At 47.6% G+C, this 23,551-nt stretch overlaps 1 protein-coding gene across 4 annotated transcripts in view; it reads right to left on the bottom strand.

Annotated features, from left to right (window-relative positions):
- Positions 1-23,551, bottom strand: part of LOC123763322 (TOG array regulator of axonemal microtubules protein 1) — a 113,150-nt gene that overhangs the window by 72,208 nt on the left and 17,391 nt on the right. For all 4 annotated transcript variants that reach the window (XM_069303113.1, XM_069303116.1, XM_069303114.1 and 1 more), the window contains exons 3-6: positions 17,404-17,988; positions 16,143-16,290; positions 13,808-13,967; positions 13,313-13,379 (exon numbers count right to left, since the gene is read on the bottom strand). In XM_069303113.1, the coding sequence (XP_069159214.1) occupies positions 13,313-13,379; positions 13,808-13,967; positions 16,143-16,290; positions 17,404-17,988 (960 nt within the window). The remainder of the gene's footprint in view (positions 1-13,312; positions 13,380-13,807; positions 13,968-16,142; positions 16,291-17,403; positions 17,989-23,551) is intronic.

Here is a 23,551-nt window from a genome sequence, read left to right as displayed (position 1 = left end):
GCCTCCACTAACCTAATAATGGTTACCTTTCCATTTCCAGCAATATCGCCTGCTAGCGATCCCAACCACGCTATTATCACCGATATATACATTGCTATATAGCAACTTTTAAACGTCACCCGTTCGCCCCTGGCCAGTGTTTATATATCATGAAATTCTATAGATACGGGGGCGTGATACTCGATACAAGATATAAATAGTAGTCATTACATACCAAATTAGTTGTTTGTAACGCCCTGACTTATGTTAAATGGGTGTTGACATCGCTAATTCGCGACCAATTATGAGCAATCATTCCCTTAAAGTCTTGCCTGCATTCACTCCCTTGTAGTGGGAGGACGTCCCTACCATGGGAGCTTCTCCCCTAGTCTGCACGACGCACTAGAGGACGACCTTGACCTACTAGAGCCATTGATGAGGGCGGCCTCTAATAGGTCAAGGCACCTCATAAATGAACCTCAAGGCTACTCACAATGCCGCCTACTATTGTGAGTAGCACGCCCACGGAGACGTGTGGAAAATGAGTGTGAGGAAATTAATGTGGTGTGAGTGTGTGATGGACTGCACAGCCACAAGAAAGAAGAGAAAGAAGGAATGAAGGCATTATCAGGGGAAACCACCAAGCCAATACGATTATATAACACTTGGAAGAGGGGGGTCAGGATAAGAATTTCAGAAGGGACAGGGAAGGGAAAGGAATGGTGCCCCAACCACTTGTGGACGGTCGGGGGATTGAACGCCGACCTGCATGAAGCGAGACCGTCGCTCTACCGTTCAGCCCAAGTGATTGGGCAACCCAGTATCACAGGTGTTAACGTCCAATCATGAGGCATTAAGTCCAAGGACTGGCCAATCCCATCCACTCTCCCAGCTCGCTGTGACTACCAACCAATCAACAACTTCATACATATATACAGACTTCCTGTCCCCCGACAAGGGGAATTAGATATTGGTTTGGAAAGAGGGTGGTTGATTTACAGGGTAATTAGGAGACGTGAGATCTGTCAGGAATGGTGAACCGGTTCTGGTGTACCTGGGGCCAGATTCACGAAGAAGTTATTCAAGCATTTATGAACCTGGGGCCAGATTCACGAAGCAGTTATTCAAGCATTTATGAACCTGGGGCCAGATTTACGAAGCAGTTACGCAAGCACTTACGGACCTGGGGTCAGATTCACGAAGCAGTTACGCAAGCACTTACGAACCTGGGGTCAGATTCACGAAGCAGTTACGCAAGCACTTACGAACCTGGGGTCAGATTCACGAAGCAGTTACGCAAGCACTTACGAACCTGGGGTCAGATTCACGAAGCAGTTACGCAAGCACTTACGAACCTGGGGTCAGATTCACGAAGCAGTTACGCAAGCACTTACGAACCTGGGGTCAGATTCACGAAGCAGTTACTCAAGCACATACGAACCTGTCCATCTTTCCTCAATCTTTGGCGGCTTTGTTTACAATTATTAAACAGTTAATGAGCTCCGAAGCACCAGGAGGCTGTTTATAACAATAACAACAGTTGATTGGCAAGTTTTCATGCTTGTAAACTGTTTAATAAATGTAACCAAAGCCGTCAAAGATCGAGGAAAGATGTACACGTTCGTAAGGGCTTGCGTAACTGCTTCGTGAATCTGGCCCCAGGTTCGTAAGTGCTTGAGTAACTGCTTCGTGAATCTGGCCCCAGGTTCATAAATGCTTGAGTAACTGCTTCGTGAATGTGGCCCCAGGTTCGTAAGTTCTTGCGTAACTGCTTCGTGAATCTGGCCCCAGGTTCATAAATGCTTGAGTAACTGCTTCGTGAATGTGGCCCAAGGTTCGTAAGTGCTTGAGTAACTGCTTCGTGAATGTGGCCCCAGGTTCGTAAGTGCTTGAGTAACTGCTTCGTGAATGTGGCCCCAGGTTCGTAAGTGCTTGCGTAACTGCTTCGTGAATCTGGCCCCAGGTTCGTAAGTGCTTGAGTAACTGCTTCGTGAATCTGGCCCCAGGTTCATAAATGCTTGAGTAACTGCTTCATGAATCTGGCCCCAGTTAACCAGCGCCTGGCCCACAGAAGCGGTCTTCCTTCAACATATTCAGCCCCCCCCCCCTGTGGCGCAGTGGTAAACCACTCGTCCGGCGCTTCGCAAGCGCTTTGGCCTGGGTTCGTATCCTGGCCGGAAAAGATTGACTGGGCACCAATCCTTAACTGTACACCTCCGTTCACCCAGCAGTAAAATGGGTACCTGGTTGTTAAACGATTTGGCGGGTCATATTCCAGGGAAAATAAAGATTAAGGCCTTGCCAGAAACGCTTCGAATACTAGTGGTTGTACAAGAATGTAACAACTCTTGTATTTATAAATAAAATACAAGAAAATACAACAAAATACAAAACTCACCGGTCCATATATTGGCCACCATGTGAAATCGGATTTGCTAAGGTGACGAAGTTTTGGATTGATTGTCTCCTTGAGGCCTTGAGGAATTGATAGGGTAGATAAAGACGGGCTATTTCACACCAAGGGCACACGCACTAGGGGACACAGGTGGAAATTGAGTGCTCAAATGAGCCACAGAGACGTCAGAAAGAACTTTTTTTTAGTGTCAGAGTGGTTGACAAAGGGAATGCATTAGGAAGTGATGTGGTGGAGGCTGACTCCATACACAGTTTCAAGTGTAGATATGATAGAGCCCAATAGGCTCAGGAACCTGTACACCTGTTGAGAGGCGGGAACCAAAGAGCCAGAGCTTAATCCCTGTTAGTACAACTAGGGTAAGTACACACACACACACACACACACACACACACACACACACACACACACACACACACACACACACACACGCGCGCGCACACACACACACACACACACACACACACACACACACACGCACACACACGCACACACACACACACACACACACACACGCACACACACACACACACACACACACACACACACACACACACACGCACACACACACACACACACACACACGCACACACACACACGCACACACACACGCACACACACACGCACACACACACACACACACACACACACACACACACACACACACACACACACACACACACACACACACACACACACACACACACATAGAAGGGTGAGGTGAGATAGGGTCCATGATTCTGACCTACATACCGTACTTTTCCCTTCCCAACACGCACACAACAGGCACCACCACCCACACACCTGGGACCTGGGACACCCACACACCTGGGACCTGGGACACCCACACACCTGGGACCTGGGCCACCCACACACCTGGGACCTGGGACACCCACACACCTGGGACCTGGGACACCCACACACCTGAGACACCCACACACCTGGGACCTGGGACACCCACACACCTGGGACCTGGGACACCCACACACCTGAGACACCCACACACCTGGGACCTGGGACACCCACACACCTGGGACCTGGGACACCCACACACCTGGGACCTGGGACACCCACACACCTGAGACACCCACACACCTGGGACCTGGGACACCCACACACCTGGGACCTGGGACACCCACACACCTGGGACCTGAGACACCCACACACCTGGGACCTGGGACACCCACACACCTGGGACCTGGGACACCCACAACAGTGTCATTAATCCAACCAGCTGCAGATGTTTACGTACAGGGGCACCCAAGACCCACCTGGGGCCAGATTCACGAAGCAGTTACGCAAAAACTTAGGAACCTGGGGCCAGATTTACGAAGCAGTTACTCAAGCACTTAGGAACCTGGGGCCAGATTCACGAAGCAGTTACTCAAGCACTTACGAACCTGGGGCCAGATTCACGAAGCAGTTACTCAAGCACTTACGAACGCACTTACGTAAGTGCTTGCGTAACTGCTTCGTGAATCAGGCCCCAGGTTCGTAAGTGCTTGAGTAACTGCTTCGTGAATCTGCCCCTTGTTCTCGTGGAAACTACCAATGGTTGAGTGCCAGTTTTCGTCAGACATGGTGTGATGCCTTTAGGTTCGAAGATTCGTTCGATTCGTTCGAAGATTTAGTTCGAAGATCCTTATGGTCTTGTCTTCTGCCATTTCTCAATAGTTATTTGCATTAATAATTTTGAAAAATAGATGACCCCCTCCCCCTTTCTCTCTCTCTTTCTCTCTCTCTCTCTCTCTCTCTCTCTCTCTCTCTCTCTCTCTCTCTCTCTCTCTCTCTCTCTCTCTCTCTCTCTCTCTCTCTCTCTCTCTCTCTCTCTCTCTTTCCGTCCAAAATGCAACTATTTTACGTGATCCGAGCCCAAACAACCCGCCTAACCTATCGAGGCCTGATAGCTGAGTGGACAGCGCTTGGGATTTGTAGTCTTAAGGTTCCGAGTTCGATCCCCGGTGAAGTCGGAAACTAATGGGCAGAGTTTCCTGCACCTTGATGCTCCCTGTTCACCCTAGCAGTAAGTAGGCACATGGGAGTTAGACAGCTGCTACGGGCTGCTGTTTCCTGGGGGGGTGTAACAAAAAGAAGGCCTGGTCGAGGACCGGGCCGCGGGGACGCTAAGCCCCGAAATCATCTCAAGATAACTTCAAGACCAATTTACGGAAAATGTCAATATTTCAATGACGTATTTTTTAATATTACGTTAAATTTCTGACGGATTGCTTGCTTACGTTTATAAAATCTGACGTAATATATAGGAGGAAAGGTTGCAGGCCAACTGAGATGATTTCGGGGCTTAGCGTCCCCGCGGCCCGGTCCTCGACCAGGCCTCCTTTTTGTTACACACCCCCCAGGAATCAGCCCGTAGCAGCTGTCTAACTCCCAGGTACCTATTTACTGCTAGGTGAACAGGAGGGCATCAGGGTGAAGGAAACTCTGCCAATTTGTTTCCGCCTCCACCGGGGATCGAACCCGGAACCTTAGGACTACGAAACCCAAGCGATGTCCACTCAGCCATCAGGCCCCTCTACTGGGAATAGATAGCTGCAGGCAGCTCTTATCATTCACGAGGTCACTGATCTCCCCTAGTCACGTGCTACTTACACGTGTTCCGAGCAATTAAGGAACTTAAAGCAGATGTTCCTTTCACTTAAGGCAGGTGTCTCACACACCTGTGTACGGGAAAGACTTGCCAAGACCACATGTCTTTTGTATAGATGGTAACTGCCTACAGTTACCCTCAATTACTGTGATGATTCGTGTTTATCATTGAGATTCTCTCTCTCTCTCTCACTCTCTCTCTCTCCCTCCCTCCCTCTCTCCCTCCCTCTCTCTCCCTCCCTCTCACTCCCCCCCTCTCTCTCTCTCTCTCTCTCTCTCTCTCTCTCTCTCTCTCTCTCTCTCTCTCTCTCTCTCTCTCTCTCTCTCTCTCTCTCTCTCTCTCTCTCTCTCTCTCACTCCCTCTCACTCCCTCTCTCTCTCTCTCTCTCTCTCTCTCTCTCTCTCTCTCTCTCTCTCTCACTCTCACTCTCTCTCACTCTCACTCTCACTCTCTCTCTCACTCTCACTCTCACTCTCACTCTCACTCTCACTCTCACTCTCACTCCCTCACTCTCACCCTCCCTCCCCCCTCCAGGTAGGGGGGGGGGATATTACATTCCTGGGGATTTATCTGACTTTATTTTCCTGATAACTAACTTCCTGGCGATGGCTAAACAATTCAACTTGGCTTCTTCACCACAAGAGATTTGTTCAGGCGTTGGCAAATTTACACATTTCTTCTCACGTAAATACACAGAGATAAAGAACTTACGTAGAATGCTTCCCAAGTCTTTGTCACTCAGCTACCTCACCTGTCTCAAGGCTTATAGACCGGCTGTGTCTCTAATCCTTGCTCAATATATGTTAAAAAAACACATTTAGGATTGCATCTCTGCCCTGTGATACAGTTTGCCTCTTTGGACAAAGATATCTTAAACTGTAAGTTTATTGGCCCTCTGGATATCCATTTCTTTGGTCTTCTGGTTATCCATTTACGTCGAATAGCCTTGTTATTCGACGTAATCGAGCTATCAAACCACAGGTCCTTATCACCAGACCTTAGGGGATGGAACACTCTTAGTCTGTCTGCTATCCTTTGACCAATAGACGACGTTTCGGTCCATCCTGGACCATTATTAAGTACGCTGCCTTTCGGGTCATCGGTCCATAAAACCCCTTCTCCCTGTCCCTATGTTAAGCAGTTGTTTGAATGGTCTGAGAGCAGAGAGGGGAATAGAGGAGAGGGAGAGGGGAAATGGGTTAGAGGGAAGAGGGGGGGGAGTAAAGGGTAAGATGAGAGGGGGATAGGGAGAGCAATAACCCCACACTACTGCTACACAGAGACGCTATCTTGATGGTTATCGCTCTCTCCCTAACACGCTATAACTATCCCTACATGGACGAGAGACAGAGAGAGAGAGAGAGAGAGAGAGAGAGAGAGAGAGAGAGAGAGAGAGAGAGAGAGAGAGAGAGAGAGAGAGAGAGAGAGAGAGAGAGAGAGAGAGAGAGAGAGAGAGAGAGAGAGAGAGAGAGAGAGAGAGAGAGAGAGAGAGAGAGAGAGAGAGAGAGAGAGAGAGAGAGAGAGAGAGAGAGAGAGAGATAGAGAGAGATAGAGAGATAGAGAGATAGAGAGAGAGAGACAGACAGACAGACAGACAGACAGACAGACAGACAGACAGACAGACAGACAGACAGACAGACAGACAGACAGACAGACAGACAGACAGAGGAGATAATTGTTGATCGACTAATTATAAGCAAAGTGAATACAAACCAATATCTACACCATCACAATATTCAAGATCACTGCCCGAGATTAATGATGAGACGATACTAAAATTTCTTACCATTCCGACATAATTATTTCCAAAAACCTCATTGGAGAGCAATTTTCCCCCCAAAAAAAACTGTCGTATTTCAGATTGAGAAAAACGAATGATTTACACTATGAGCATGGTAAATACATTAATAATATATTTAAGAATAGGAAATAATCAGTAAATCCATTTACACATTTCCTGTACTGGCGACCCAGGAATCACTAGTAAGTTATAAATACTTAACACTGCTAATTTCCTCCTGAGTTTTGTCTCTAACGTTGCTATATGTATCCAATACTATATATTCTTTTAAATACTTTATGGAAGGAATTCGATAATATAAGCCGAGTTCAAGGGGGTGTTATAAAGCCAATCTATCAGGCCAAAAGTGCTCTATCTTGAGGTTACCTTGAGATGATTTCGGGGCTCAACGTCCCCCGTGGCCCGGTCCTCGACCAAGCGACCTGGTTGCTGGACTGGTCAACCAGGCTGTTGGACGATGCCGATTCTGGTTACTGAAAATTTTTCTCGATTCTTTATGATTCTTGACACCGATTAATCCAGTATCGGTCCGCTGTAGTGATCCAGTCTATAAGGAACAACATAAGGATATCTTATAAGGATATCTTAAAGGATATCTTATAAGGATATCTTAAAGGATATCAACATTACATGTGGAACTCTAGATAATAATTAGAATAGTTATGAGAATTCAATTTTTTTATGGCGGGATTCTGCACCACACACACACACACACACACACACACACACACACACACACACACACACACACACACACACACACACACACACACACACACACACCAGGGGCCCCTGCCACCCCACACACACACACCAGGGGCCCCTGCCACCCCACACACCTGCCACCCCACACACCTGCCTCCACAAGTGTTCCACAAGCGGGTAACACAGGAGAGCCTGGCCCCGCCTGTACAGATATTCCATGTGCGACACCGTCCTCTACTATCAACAAACGCATCCTGATAGTCATCTGATCAGCCGTCAGTTCATCCTGTCCTCCCATCTAAGATGTTGCGTTATTTACGTACTCAACCAATCCGTTAAAAAAATGACCTATTAGTGAAAACTTTAGCAACGTAATTTTAACGTTTCATATGTATCGGCCTCGATAGGTCTGGCGGGGATGGGTATGGGTTACCCCCCATACCCATCCCGTGAGTGGTAGTGGACCCCCATACCCCATCCTGTGAGTGGTAGTGGATCCCCATACCCATCCTGTGAGTGGTAGTGGACCCCATACCCATCCTGTGAGTGGTAGTGGACCCCCATACCCATCCCGTGAGTGGTAGTGGACCCCATACCCCATCCCGTGAGTGGTAGTGGACCCCCATACCCATCTTGTGAGTGGCAGTGGACCCCATACCCATCCTGTGAGTGGTAGTGGACCCCCATACCCATCCTGTGAGTGGTAGTGGACCCCCATATCCGTCCCGTAAAAACAATTCTAATGTTCCTGTGGCGCATTTGAGTATTAAGTTTCCACCTGTGTTTTCTTGTTCGTGTTCCACCCGTGCTAAATAATTTGTCTTTGTCCAATCTGTCAATTCCACTAAGAATTTTATAGGTGGTGATCATGCCTCCCACGTGTGACAGTGTCATATAAACGGTACAGGATTTGGACCCTAATGGTCTTAAAGCCAAGTAATTGACATTTGTATTGAGTTAGTTACACATATTTTGCCTATCACGCAACCCACACCCACACGCTATTTAGCCATACCCATCCTGTGAGGGGGGTGTTGAGGTGCTCACACGCACGCACGTGCGTGAACTACGCCTGCAGCAGGTCAACCTTGCAGGGTGCAGGGCAGGTGGTGTAGGGGGGGAGGTGGTAAACAGGGGGCAGGGCAGGTGGTGAACAGGGGGCAGGGCAGGTGGTGTACGGGGGGGAGGTGGTAAACAAGGGGCAGGGCAGCTGGTGAACAGGGGGCAGGGCAGATGGTGAACAGGGGGCAGGGCAGCTGGTGTACAGGGGGGCAGGGCAGGTGGTGAACAGGGGGCAGGGCAGGTGGTGAACAGGGGGCAGGGCAGGTGGTGAACAGGGGGGCAGGGCAGGTGGTGAACAGGGGGCAGGGCAGATGGTGAACAGGGGGCAGGGCAGATGGTGAACAGGGGGCAGGGCAGATGGTGAACAGGGGGCCAGGGCAGGTGGTGTACGGGGGGGAGGTAGGAAAACGTGCTGACCTGCGTGAAATCGTCGTGTGCTGAGCGCTCCCTGATCCTCTGGATGACGGTGGTGTGAGAGACGTCGAGGAAGGGCAGCTTGACGGGGTCTCTGGGGGCATGGGCACCGGGGCTCCACATCTTCTTAGCTGGCGAGTCCCAATGTGGGGCACTGTACATCATCCTCCACATGTCGTCGCGTCGTGCTGCTTGAGACGACGCCGACGTGCCCCGGGATAGGGGCGTCTGCGGGGGCACTCTATGCCCGAGGGCCGTGGGCAGGGCCGTGGGCACGCTGCTGAGTGACCTCTGGCGACGGTAGGCAGTCCGGGGGTGAGGCTGCAGCCCCGGAAGGGACCTAGAACGCCCCGAACTGGGGGAGACTGGTGCCCCCAGCAGGATGGGTGGTTCTGGAGGGGAGCTGGGGTGCAGGAGGGTATTCCCCGGCTGCCCCAGGGTAGCGTGGCGCCCCGTGGCGGCGTGGGCACTGCTCAGAGCTGGCGGTGGGGCGGGGGGCCCTCACCCCCGCCCGCTGCTGACTGCTCTACACACATGGCACTAACACACACGCCTCACGTGGCATTCATCGCTACTCAATATCCGTTATGACAAGCGAAGCAATGTATCCGTTCACTAATGACGTGTTCCGGGTGGCGGGCAGAGAGGCGGAGAGTGCCAGTGCCACGTGATCCGGCCAACAGGTGAGGCGGGACTGGTGAGTGCCAGTCACTAGTCCCACCTCACCGGCGCCGGCTGTCCCAGCAACACACATCACCATCGATTCTTAAGTTGCTGGAGCCGACCCGACAACACAAATATACTTTACAAGTTACGGGGGCATCATATCTACTCCTCTTATATACATATATAATGTATATCTAATTATTCCATTCAAACATGCCTTAAAGCATTACCACAGATATTATGACGAAAAGTGTTTAAGAATAATACCTGAGTTATGCTTCGCATTAAGAGAAAATGGGGTCAAACTACACCAAAGAAAATGTACATGTGCGCGTGTTATGGCAACCTCGTTTAACTAAACGCGCAATTAGTGACGACCCGTGCAATATCTTGCTTGTATAATGCAACAATGTCTGCATGGGACAAAGACATGGCTCGGGTGTTACTGCAACATAAATTGCGAGTCAGACGGGGGGGGGGTGGATACAGTCTACCGTTCGAGTTTCCTAACACACACACACACGTTAATCTGAGGGTTTCGAAGCCGTCTTGTAATTAACGATAATGTGTTCGTATTTGATTAATTAGACACAAGGAGTTTAGTGTTGTTATATATTTAGTTTACAAACTTGGTTAGGGAAGACAGTTTGTTGGCAGTGATGTAGTAGTTGAGACAAAGCCTGGAGCAGAGCAAAGAGCTGAGTGAGGCCCGGGGGTAGAGCAGCAGGGATGTGTGTGTGTGTAGAGCGCTCTGCAGCGCTCTGAATGCGGGCGAAGTCGAAGGAAGTACGGGACGAGAGCGAGGAAGCTCGATGCTGCCGGAGTCTGGCTGTCTGCTCTGTGTCGAGGCTGAAGCGTCTTGTGAGGGCAGGAACTGGACCCGTCGAGTGCTACAGTGTTGCTGGTGAATGTTGAAGAATGTTGAATGGGATTTCTAGAGACACCACGACTGGGTTTGCCAGAGACACCCACCAAGTTCAGTTTACAATATTATGTATGTACCTTTACCTGAATATTTTGATTGTTATTATATTAAACTGTTATTGACCATCTTCCCTTACAGTTTACGCATACACATGAAACCGATGGAGCGGATATTGAACGTAACTGTTTTTTGGAGTTTAAGGACAAGAATTACGATAGACTTTTTTATTGTTCCCCGGGTTTATGGATAGGTAGTACGATAGATAGTGCATGGTACTTCCCAGGTTTAGGGATAGAATTTACGATAGCCAATCTCCAAGTCACTGAGAAAACTCCCTCCTGTAGCATATAGTGCTACAGGAGGAGGGAGCCGGTCGGCCGAGCGGACAGCACACTGGACTTGTGATCCTGTGGTCCTGGGTTCGATCCCAGGCGCCGGCGAGAAACAATGGGCAGAGTTTCTTTCACCCTATGCCCCTGTTACCTAGCAGTAAAATAGGTACCTGGGTGTTAGTCAGCTGTCACGGGCTGCTTCCTGGGGGTGGAGGCCCTGGTCGAGGACCGGGCCGCGGGGACACTAAAGCCCCGAAATCATCTCAAGATAACCTCAAGATAGTGTAGATCATTAAGAGATTGGACCAAGACACTGTATTTGTTGTTTAGGCTCCATATTCCAGCAGACTGTGGTTGAAATTCAATTTTCGGCATGTTTACATCCGGTATAAACATGCATCAGTTTATATTCTGCCCGAAACGCTGCGCGTACTAGTGGCTTTACAACATTGTAAATACTGTACTATGCTATGTATTCTCACAAACCCAATGTACCTTCTTGTATATAAGTAAATAAATAAGTAAATAAATAATAAATAAATAAATAAATAAATAAATAAATATATTTTATTAACAACCATATGATATATTTCCTAGTTCACCTCACCTAATTGTACTCACCAAATTGTGCTTACGGGGGTTGAGCTCTGGCTCTTTGGTCCCGCCTCTCAAGCTATCTTTCATGCTGATGGTGAGTGAGTATGACTCAGTGATGGATATCTTGACGTTATCTTGAGATGATTTCGGGGTTTAGCGTCCCCGCGGCCCGGTCCTCGACCAGGCCTCCTTTTTGTTACACAACCTCCAGGAAGCAGACCGTAGCAGCTGTCTAAAATCCCAGGTACATATTTACTGCTAGGTGAACAGGACCGTCAAGATGAAAGAAACAACGCCTCCACCGGGGATCGAACCCGGAACCTTAGGACTACGAATCCCGAGCGCTGTTCACTCAGCCGTCAAGCCCCTGTAGGCAATGTAGGGAAAATTGGCGGCACAGAGAGTATTAATGGCACAGATATCGTCGATGACATGGATTACAATCAATGAGCCAACACCCTGATGTCCAAACTAAGCCATCAACGAATGAAATAAGCTAAACCACGCTCTTAGTAATTGATGGCGTAGCAATTGAAGGGAGGGGAAGGGAAGGGAGGGGAAGGGAAGGGAAGGGAAGGGAGGGGAGGGGAAGGGAAGGGAGAAGCACTCTACCACCAGAGGGGTCCAGGAGTTCCCCTCAAGAGGCAATAAACAATAGACACGCGACATGTTCTCAGAACTATACACAAACACCCTTTGGTTCCTTCCGTGAATCCCTTTACCCTTAGTCAAACAAGATTATATATATATATATATATATATATATATATATATATATATATATATATATATATATATATATATATATAAAATGTTGTTGAATATGTTGTTTCGAACGTGTTTCGTAATGCTTATTACACTTATTACATTTCTTACATGCTTATTATATCTAGAAAGCTGCCCTTTCTAGATGTAATTGTCACGGAAAGAAACGGAGGCTTCCACACTGCAGTCTACACTAAGGAAACAAACATAGGAATGTGCCTCAATGCCAATAGTGACTGCCCAGACAGGTACAAGAGGAGTGTTGTCAATGCTTACGTCGACCGGGCTCTCAGTCATAGCACAGGATGGAAGCAAGTCGATGAAGAACTCTGTAGGGTAAGGCAGGTCCTAGTCAACAATGGCTTCTCTAACGGTTTTGTTGAAGACATCATAAAAAGGTGAAACGCCATGCAACCTCCGAAGAGTCAACTAACACAACACTTGTACCCCCTATTAGACTGTTTTAAAGGAACTTCTTTTTGGCGGCTCATAAAATGGAGGAAAGGGTCCTGAAAGACATTATTGTTAGAGCAAATTTGGAGCGTTTAAGAGTGGAGCAAGACCCACTCCCCCCAAAAAATAGGTTAAAGTAGAGGTTAATAGGTTAATTACTGCCTAAAGAAGGATAAGAGTAACCTCTCTTAAGAGTGATATAATGATATAATTTTCAAGACGAATTTTGAAGGTTAGAAAAATTTGTATGCGCAGCCGGCGGCTTAGCGAGTAAGAGCCGCTCCTTGAAGTCAAACCAATTCCCGCTAAAGACAAGTCTTCCCCCCCCCCACACACACACTTCAGGAGTAACCATCACAATAGATACAACCCCATTCTGACACGAGTCTATAAGGCCCAATTTCCAGCAGTAACCCCAAAAGCAAGGGGTTGAAATACATGCTTGTGTCATACAAGTCATAATACTCACAACTGGTTTATAAAACAACTGGCAACATACAGTGGTGTTAAAATACAACTGGTACAATACAGTGGTGTTAAAATACAAATGTATAATACAGTGGTGTTAAAATACAACTGGTATAATACTCACAACTGTATTGAGTGCAACATCCGAAAAGGACCGTTTTCTGTGAAGACTTTCCTCCAGTGGCACACCCCTGAGAGAAAACGTAAGTCAACATACCGTATACTAAAGAAAGTATAGAAAGACTTAACATTTGACATAATTATTAATATAATTGATAATTCCAGTTATTGGGGACAGGAAGCTTGTGTGTATGTATATACGCTTGTATCCCGGTCCCGCCTGGGACCATTTGGTCACCATTTGGTCCGGGAGACATCTCCCGTCACGCAGGGTGCAGTTGCGCCTCCACAGATCTCCAGTATCATCTTTTGATACTGGTAATGGCTCAAAAGGGCCACCACTTACGGGCTATTCATGCCCGTGCCACCTCTTGATTGGCTTAATCTTCATCAATCATCAATCCCGCCTGGGTCAACCTACTGACCCATCCCAGGATGTAACCCCGCAACAGGGAGAGGAAATTGACCTGCGCCGTGAGAGGGAAGCAGAGGCACTAACCTGCGTCGTGAGGGCGAAGACAGCGGGTGGGCGTAGGCCAGGGTGTTGACGAAGGAGTCGGAGGCGGCGAAGGAGGACAGCGAAGTGGCCAGGTTCCCGCCCCCTGGGCACGCCGACCCTATGGTACCGGAGCCCGCCAGGACCCAGTCCACGTCAGCACCTGCTGGAGGGCGCACGCTGCGTTACTAAACATGGCTACGTACTCCACCTACTCCTACATGCGTGGTTTCAACATGAAACTTCACCGCCTCATTGTCATTTGAACCAAACTTCGTATACTTTCTATGTAAATAGGAGTTAATTGTATATGTGCATTGATACACAAACACACAGGTGGAAACTGAGTACCCACATGAGCCACAGGGACGTTAGAAAGAATGTTTTCAGTGTCAGAGTAGTTGACAGGTGGAATGCATTAGGCAGTGATGTGGTGGAGGCTGACTCCATACAGAGTTTCAAATGTAGATATGATAGAGCCCAGTAGGCTCAGGAACCTGTACACCAGTTGATTGACGGTTGAGAGCCGGGACCAAAGAGCCAGACCTCAACCCCCGCAAGCACAATTGGGCGAGAATACACACACACACACACACACACACACACACACACACACACACACACACACACACACACACACACACACACACACACACACACACACAGTGAAGAGTGCAAAGAACAGCTGTACAGTGAAAAGTGATACTGTACAGTACAGTGATAACAGTGACAAGACACACCACCACTGGACCACAGTCCCATGAAATCCTGGATGGCCAAGGGGGTGAAGGCAGGTGTGACCATGAGATGGAGGCAGATGTCTATTATCAAACATCAAACAAATGTATCTATCATACGAGTAAGATAGATACAACACACACAGAGAAGCCAGCACCCTCCCCCCCCCAATCACTCTACCCAAATACACACTTTAAAACACCTAATCACACTTACACAGTCTTATACAAAGCACTCAAGTGACAGTCTGCTGTGAAAAAACACTTACCAAACACGCAGTGAGTGACAACATGCTTGAAAAACCACACAAACTGTGCATGACAAGGTTAAAAACTACCCTCCTCCCCCTCTCTCATCAAAACGCAATTTAGACTGGACTCGGACGAAGAATGGATCCACGACATGCTGTGAGACGCACATAGCGACGTACTTATAACCTGCTGACTGAGACGAACGGCCGCGCCAACCACAGTACCGATGGCCACAACCAGTCCACTCACTGTAAGAAATACACCCTCAGTATCTTGAGATATATGATATCTTGAGTCCTTCTTAGTCCTCGAGTCCCCTCAGTTCTTGAGTCCCCCCAGTCTTTCTCAGTCCTTGAATCCCTCAGTCCCTCTCGGTCCTTGAGTCTCTCAGTCTTTCTCAGTCTTTGAATCCCTCAGTCCCTCTCGGTCTTTGAGTCTCTCAGTCTTTCTCAGTTCTTGAATCCCTCAGTCCCTCTCGGTCTTTGAGTCTCTCAGTCTTTCTCAGTACTTGAATCCCTCAGTCCCTCTCGGTCTTTGAGTCTCTCAGTCTTTCTCAGTCCTAGAATCCCTCAGTCCCTCTCGGTCCTTGAGTCTCTCAGTCTTTCTCAGTCCTTGAATCCCTCAGTCCCTCTCGGTCCTTGAGTCTCTAAGTCTTTCTCAGTCCTTGAATCCCTCAGTCCCTCTCGGTCCTTGAGTCTCTCAGTCTTTCTCAGTCCTTGAATTTCTCAGTCCCTCTCGGTCCTTGAGTCTCTGTCTTTCTCAGTCCTTGAATTTCTCAGTCCCTCTCGGTCCTTGAGTCTCTAAGTCTTTCTCAGTCCAAGAATACCTCAGTCCCTCTCGGTCCTTGAGTCTCTCAGTCTTTCTCAGTCCAAGAATACCTCAGTCCCTCTCGGTCCTTGAGTCTCTCAGTCTTTCTCAGTCCTAGAATCCCTCTGTCCCTCTCGGTCCTTGAGTCTCTCAGTCTTTCTCAGTCCTTGAATCCCTCAGTCCCTCTCGGTCCTTGAGTCTCTCAGTCTTTCTCAGTCCTTGAATCCCTCAGTCCCTCTCGGTCCTTGAGTTCCTCAGTCCTTGGTTGCAGGGTAATCAGGGTGACCTGAACCGCTGAGGGTAGAAGAGCGAAGGGTTCTATATCCTAACGAGAGGTGACATGTACCGTTGAGACATCCTGAATGATTAGAGACATCCTACATAGCAAGCCAAATACATCATACATAGCCTAAATACATCCACCCAGGATAAGCAAGATATCATACACTAATACATCTAAATACAGCTATGACAGATAAGCTTAAGGCAACACAGAGGGAAGTTGGACCTCCTGAAGGAGGCAGCAACGAAGCATACTTTACCTTTAGGGTAAGTTAAGTTGGACCTTCTGGAGGAGGAAGGGACGGCCAGGGAGTATTCTATGAGGCCATCAGGCGTCACTCGGGGCAGCTGTCGTCTCGCTAGTCTAGCCTGCACGGCCGCCAGAGCCCCGTCCACCTCCTCCTTATCCTGCAGGGACACACACACACTGTGGTAGGATAGGGACACACTGGGGAAGGATAGGGACACACTGGGGTAGGATAGGGACACACTGGGGTAGGATAGGGACACACTGGGGAAGGATAGGGACACACTGGGGTAGGATAGGGACACACTGGGGAAGGATAGGGACACACTGGGGAAGGATAGGGACACACTGGGGAAGGATAGGGACACACTGGGGAAGGATAGGGACACACTGGGGAAGGATAGGGACACACTGGGGCAGGATAGGGGACACACTGGGGCAGGATAGGGGACACACTGGGGCAGGATAGGGGACACACTGGGGAAGGATAGGGACACACTGGGGAAGGATAGGGACACACTGGGGCAGGATAGGGGACACACTGGGGAAGGATATGGACACACTGGGGAAGGATAGGGACACACTGGGGTAGGATAGGGACACACTGGGGTAGGATAGGGTAAATAAAAAACTCGTTGTGTTCGACGAGAGACATGCATAACCTTGTTTACCATCTCAGCCTGGTTGCTCGGCTTCGTACATCTGGTTAAGCTGAATGGCGGGACCACAGAGCCGAAGCTCAACCCCCACAAGCACAACTAGGTAAGTACAGAGGGTATTGTGGGTGGTAGAGGCTCTAGAACTAGGACTCTATTAACATCAGAGGCCCGAGACTGTTCAACACTCCGCTACACGTAAGGGGCATAACTGGCCGGCCTCTCACAGCGTTCAAGAGAGAACTCTTATAAGCACCTCCAAAGGATACCTAATCAACCAGGCTGTGATTCATACATCAATGCTGCGAGCAGCCGCGTCCAATCTTATCAAGTTTAAGTTCGTTTATTGGGAAAATATAATACATATCAAAGGGATAGAGTAGCATAGTTCTATCCACCTATAATCTTACCTAACGTGCTTCTAGAGCCCTGATAATCCCTAATCTTGTAATGGATGTCATTAAGGTGCAGTAACAGGACGGAAAGACCACAGTTACAGCCCCGCTCCTGTGCCAGGTAAGTCCGCTACGGGCTCACCATAGCCCGTGCTATTTGGGACTTTTTTGATCCCAGTAGCTGAGTCTAAAACAACAACAGGGACAGAAAGACATGTCTCACCTCCAATTGGTCAACGGCAGCCATTAAGGGACCTAGTTTCGCCGGTCCCAGGAACTGAGCAATGGCCGCCATGCATTCCAGCGCCGCCTGCCGAACTCGTCTCTTCGGGTCCGCCACACTCGAACTCACCCTCTCCGCCAGGTGGACGAGGTCGAACTCGTAGCTGGGGAAGGTCATGAGGGCGTAGATGATGTAGTTGAGACAGTCTTCCCTCACTCGAGGAGATCTGTGGCGTAAGTTATCGCAGAGGATGGGAATCACTGCCGCCGGGGTGGCGTTCTGAAGGAGTTTTTGGAACACTTTCATGTTCTCAATGCGTACTACCACCTTGGAGTCGCCGACCTGCTTGATCACCGAGTGTACTATCTGCTTCAGGTATGTTGGAAGGTCATCCTTAAGCTTTTCTATCAAGATGCGCAGGATATCGAGGACAGTTATGGATATCCTGAAGTTGTTATCGTCGATGAGGGAGTCGAGGAGTGAGAGGAAGTCCTGGATATAGGGCAGGAATGATGTGATATCATCAAGGGTCTTCAGCTGCGCGCGCAGTTGTTCACACCCTTCTGAACGAGTCTTCCAGTCCCTCTGAAACAAAAAGAGTCCACTGCGCAGTTACAACCATGGTCGAATATTTTAAAGCCTATGACGTTAGCCAAAAAATATACTAAATCTAAATCCAACCCGTCCTCATCAACAAAGGCCAAATGGTCGTTAATCCAGCCACCAAACCATTCATTTTATGAGTGACAAACGCTATGCGCACAACTCACAACTGATGACGTTCGAACTTTTCTCGAACAGTGCCTCACAGACGTCCTCTGTTCGAATAATACAATACAAATAATTGTATTATTTGTATTGTATTTGTATTGTAATAGAACCTAAACCCCCTTACCTACCATCGGCTAACTATACATAGAACGTTAATGAATAATATTAATTTAAATATAAGAACGGACCTATTTTTAATAGACAGTATGTTAATTAATTAACATAGTTTGATGCGTCATTACAGGCGGCCGCTGCTTTAACGATCCTGGCCTGGGGACAGGTTCCCATTTCGACTAATCAATCCAGCTGTCGTTACAAGCTGTAACAAGAAGCACATTAAGTTTTGTTATTGTAACGAGTTAAAAATCCCCCACGTGTGTGTGTGTGTGTGTGTGTGTGTGTGTGTGTGTGTGTGTGTGTGTGTGTGTGTGTAGAGCCACTGAAACAGACCTTGATATGTATATACTTGTAAATATACCTTTTGTTATATATTCTTATCTAATGTTGATAAATTAGACCAATATTGCTTAGTAGTTCTTGCAGGCAATAATGTTAATGCCGTTTATTGACGACTGATTTTGTATGTAATAATAATTATTGCTGTGCGCACGCACGCGCACACACACACACACACACACACACACACACACACACACACACACACACACAGTGGCAGGCAGTAATGTGGTGGAGGCTGACTCCATACATAGTTTCACATATAAGTATGACAGAGCCCAGTAGGCTCAGGAACCTGGACACCAGTTGATTGACGGTTGAGAGGCGGGACCAAAGAGACAAAGCTGAACCCCCCCCCCCCCGCAAGCACAACTAGGTGAGTACACACACACACACACGTCTGCAAAGCATGACACGAAGCTGTGACGTAGTTTTTTACTATAGCTGACATGAGCAGGAGGAAACACAGAGGAGCGAGGACTTTGCCCTGTGGTACAGAGCTCTTCACCCATGTTAATCTTTGCACGTTGTTTGACGCCAGATTGAAAATACATCGCTCTCGTATACCTGTTATTCCAATTGATCTCATTTTATGGGCGACCAGGAGGCCTGGTCGAGGACCGGGCCGCGGGGACGCTAAGCCCCGGAAGCACCTCAAGGTAACCTCAAGGTAAGGTATCACTCCATGGTCTCACATAACGTCTTTGCAAAGTCTAAATATACAACGTCTGAATTTTGTTTTTCTTCTAATGCTTCTGCCCAATTATTTGGAGTGGACGGTAGGGGTCTGGCTTCATGCAGATCGGCGTTCAATCCCCGACCGTCAAAGTGGTTGGCCACCATTCCATTCCTTCCCCCCCCCCCCTGTAATATTTGTGATATGTGATGTTATCCTGCTGATGACGGAGCTGGGGGATATCTTCTTTAGGTTATCTTGAGATGATTTCGGGGCTTTAGTGTCCCCGCGGCCCGGTCCTCGACCAGGCTTCCACCCCCCCAGGAACCAGCCCGTGACAGCTGACTAACACCCAGGTACCTATTTTACTGCTAAGTAACAAGGGCATAGGGTGAAAGAAACTCTGTCCATTGTTTCTCGCCGGCGCCCGGGATCGAACCCGGGACCACAGGATCACAAGTCTAGCGTGCTGTCCGCTCCGCCGACCGGCTCCCTATGGTAACATTATGTTTAGGAAAACCTGGTTGTCGTTCGCATGAAACCCGGGTTTGGTCAGGTTTAACTGTGCTTAGACGCCTTAGACGCTTAGACGCCTTAGATGCCTTAGACGCCTTAGACGCTTAGACGCCTTAGATGCCTTAGACGCCTTAGACGCTTAGACGCCTTAGATGCCTTAGACGCTTAGACGCCCCTTAGACGCCTTAGACGCTTAGACGCCTTAGACGCCCCTTAGACGCCTTAGACGCTTAGACGCCTTAGACGCCCCTTAGACGCCTTAGACGCTTAGACGCCTTAGACGCCCCTTAGACGCCTTAGACGCTTAGACGCCTTAGACCCCTGAACCATAATAGAGGGATGATGGCTTCAGAATCATAAGGTCCGGATGAACACGCCGGAATGATAACCTCGGGATGATTGATACAGACAGCATAATAACGCCCGCGTGAGATCGCGGTTAACTTCCACATGGCTGTAATACGCTCACATCACGCTCATCCTTCGCCGGGGATCGAACCCGGAACCTTAGGACTACGAATCCCAAGCGCTGTCCACTCAGCCGTCAGGGTGGATAAACACAAACTATTTAGCACGGGTGGAACACAAACAAGGGGACACAGGTGGAAACTGAGTACCCAAATGAGCCACAAGGACGTTAGAAGGAACTTTTTCAGTGTCAGAGTAGTTAACAGATGGAATGCATTAGGCAGTGATGTGGTGGAGGCTGACTCCATACACAGTTTATAATGTAGATATGATAGAGTCCAGTAGACTCAGGAACCTGTATACCTGTTGATTGATGGTTGAGAGGCGGGACCAAAGAGCCAGAGCTCAAACCCCGCAAGCACAACTAGATAAGTACACACCGACTCGACCACAGATGATGATTAATGTGTTCTTATATGTGACATATTACATTATTGTTGCATAGTAAAGGTGGGACATGCATCAAAGAATGCCATTAATTTAAGTGTTGCAGAATTCAAAGAATATTGACAGTTTTGGAACACCACAACCCAAGGGGGTACAACAATGACAGCAGGTATTGTGCAATATAATGCTCAAGAAGCTCCTGCTTCCTTAGTTCAACGTATATATGTCTCCTTAAGGTAATCGCCCAACCACTTGGACTGGACAGTAGAGCGACGGTCTCGCTTCATGCAGGTCGGCGTTCAATCCCCCGAGACCGTCCACAAGCGGTTGGCAAACCATTCCTTTGCTGCAGCTTTGTCTCAGGTCGGTGGGGGGGGGGGGGGGGGGGAGAGAGAGAGAGAGAACTATCAGGATAAAGCGCCAAGCCATTACGACTATATAGCACTTGGAAGCGAGTCATGATAAGGATTTGGGATGGGACGGGGCAGGGAAGGAATGGTGCCCAACCACTTGGACGGTCGGGGATTGAACGCCGACCGGCATGAAGCGAGACCGTTGCTCTACCGTCCAACCCAAGTGGTTGGACGTTGGGGGGGGGGAGATTATCATCAGATAGTCACTTCAGTATTCACCCCCCCCCCTCGTTAACGACTAATGAAACACCTTGTTTCCGTGGCCTTGGTCTTGCTAGTTTGGTTGTCTGCATGTCTAAACTATTATGCTTTGTGTCCACATGCTATCGTCCTCACAGGAATTTAATCTCAAACTTTTTTTGGGGTAGTTTATCTAGCAGCTAAAATATTCATTCTAATATCTACGACTTATTTCTCGGTGTATTTTTAACACTTTCAATGCCTGAAGTGTTCTCTGCGAGTCAGAGGATATAATTTAAATTTGTTTTATAAATTGCGTGCGTGTGTATATAAATATAAATATATATATATATATATATTTATATATATATATATATATATATATATATATATATATATATATATATATATATATATATATATATTTACCTAGAAGGGGTACCACCTCTGGTGCAAGTGTAGGGACCCATAGCCTCGGAGAAGAAAATAAAGAGTACTCGGAGAAGACCTTGTGGATCCTCACTGAACACTTTGATATTTTCTTCTCCTACCACCCCTATTCTTTTGGTACGTGTGTATATATATCTAACTTTTATATATACACACTTGTGAAGACAGATATGAAGGCAGATGTGGTGGTAGGTATGAAGGCAGATGTGGTGGTAGGTATGAAGGCAGATGTGGTGGTAGGTATGAAGGCAGATATGGTGGTAGGTATGAAGGCAGGTGTGGAGGTAGATATGATGACAGGTCTGGAAGCAGATATGAAGGTATGTGAGGAAGGTGAATGAGTGCGTGCATTACACCAGTTTATGAGACCAGCTGGGAGGTCAGGCGACTGAGGTCACCTAGCGCCTGACCTCCTGTGCCCTCGGACGCTCACACACAGACACACAGACACACACACACACACACACACACACACACACACACACACACACACACACACACACACACACACACACAATTCCTTCTCGGGAAGGCCCCCAGAGGAAGAAGAAACAAACATCCCTATAAACAAACAACAACGAGTGTACGCCAGAGTAAAACAGATCAAAACACACTGAACATAAATGCGAAATTCTCATCTTTATTGGAAGTAAACATTAGAAACGTTTATTTAGTGTAATAACTAGTTAAGTCTCCTAGACAGCACGCAGCGCATAAAACATTCCAGTCTAAAGAGGATCAATGTTTACATCCACCTCTTCGCAACACGACGCAAAACGAAATTTCCCTTTGACACTGCAGGCGGAGCACTCCTACATTCCAGCCTACGAAGGGATCAATATTTACATCCACCTCTTCGCAACACGACGCAAAACGAAATTTCCCTTTGACACTGCAGGAAAAACATTCCTAAACAACACGCAGCGCACAAGCCGGAACACATTCCAGCCTACGAAGGGATCAATGTTTACATCCACCTCTTCGCAACACGACGCAAAACGAAATTTTTCTTTGACATGAGGAAAATATTAGCGCGGGTAGAATTAATCAATCATTTACGCAAGCACATATGATATGAACGGAGTAAGACATGGCCAAAGACTGTAATAGATTCTACATAGGGCAAACATACAAAGATTTCAAATTTAGAATTTCGCAACATAAATACCCTGTAAGACATGGCCAATTTGTCTAATGCTTTGTTTGTTCATCTCAGAAAGTTCTCATCAAATTGATTGGGAGAGGGTTTCTTCAATGATGAATTGTAAAAGTATTTTCAATAGAAACATTACTGAATCTGCTTTAGCACAAATAACAAAATCATGGAATTTAGATCCATTTTTTATCAATCCTACCTATATATCTACACCAATTAATTGCAAATAAATAATTCTGAAGATGTATTATTAAATTCGAAAGTACTTAAGAAAATTAAGATACCAGCTCTAGGACCTAGTGTGTTATTAAGCACTCAACCACTAAAGGTAATTAAGATGCTTTTACAAGCTCAGGTTATAGTTACATCACATACATTGTATAATTGATGCATTATATAGTCAATCTTGGGTACAAGTCCAATATATCATCAAGTGTTCCAGTATTCATACAGTATTTACAGAGTTCAGCATACCTCAGCCCAGGAGGACGAAAGTCAGTCAATATGGGACATTCTACATTATAATGTTCAAGGGAGTATGCAGGGAGTATGCATGTCTCGTCTTTCACAAAGTTGATACATGGTGTATTTGAAACATTCACAAAGTTGAAAGATGGTGTATTTGAAACTTTCACAAAGTCTAACACAGACCAGGTGTCCTACCATAGACCAGAT

This window comes from Procambarus clarkii, chromosome 49 (genome assembly GCF_040958095.1).
Source record: "Procambarus clarkii isolate CNS0578487 chromosome 49, FALCON_Pclarkii_2.0, whole genome shotgun sequence".
NCBI classification, from domain to species: Eukaryota; Metazoa; Arthropoda; class Malacostraca; order Decapoda; family Cambaridae; genus Procambarus; species Procambarus clarkii.
Note: the sequence above shows the minus strand (reverse complement) of the source record. Positions and strands in the feature narration are given on the sequence as shown.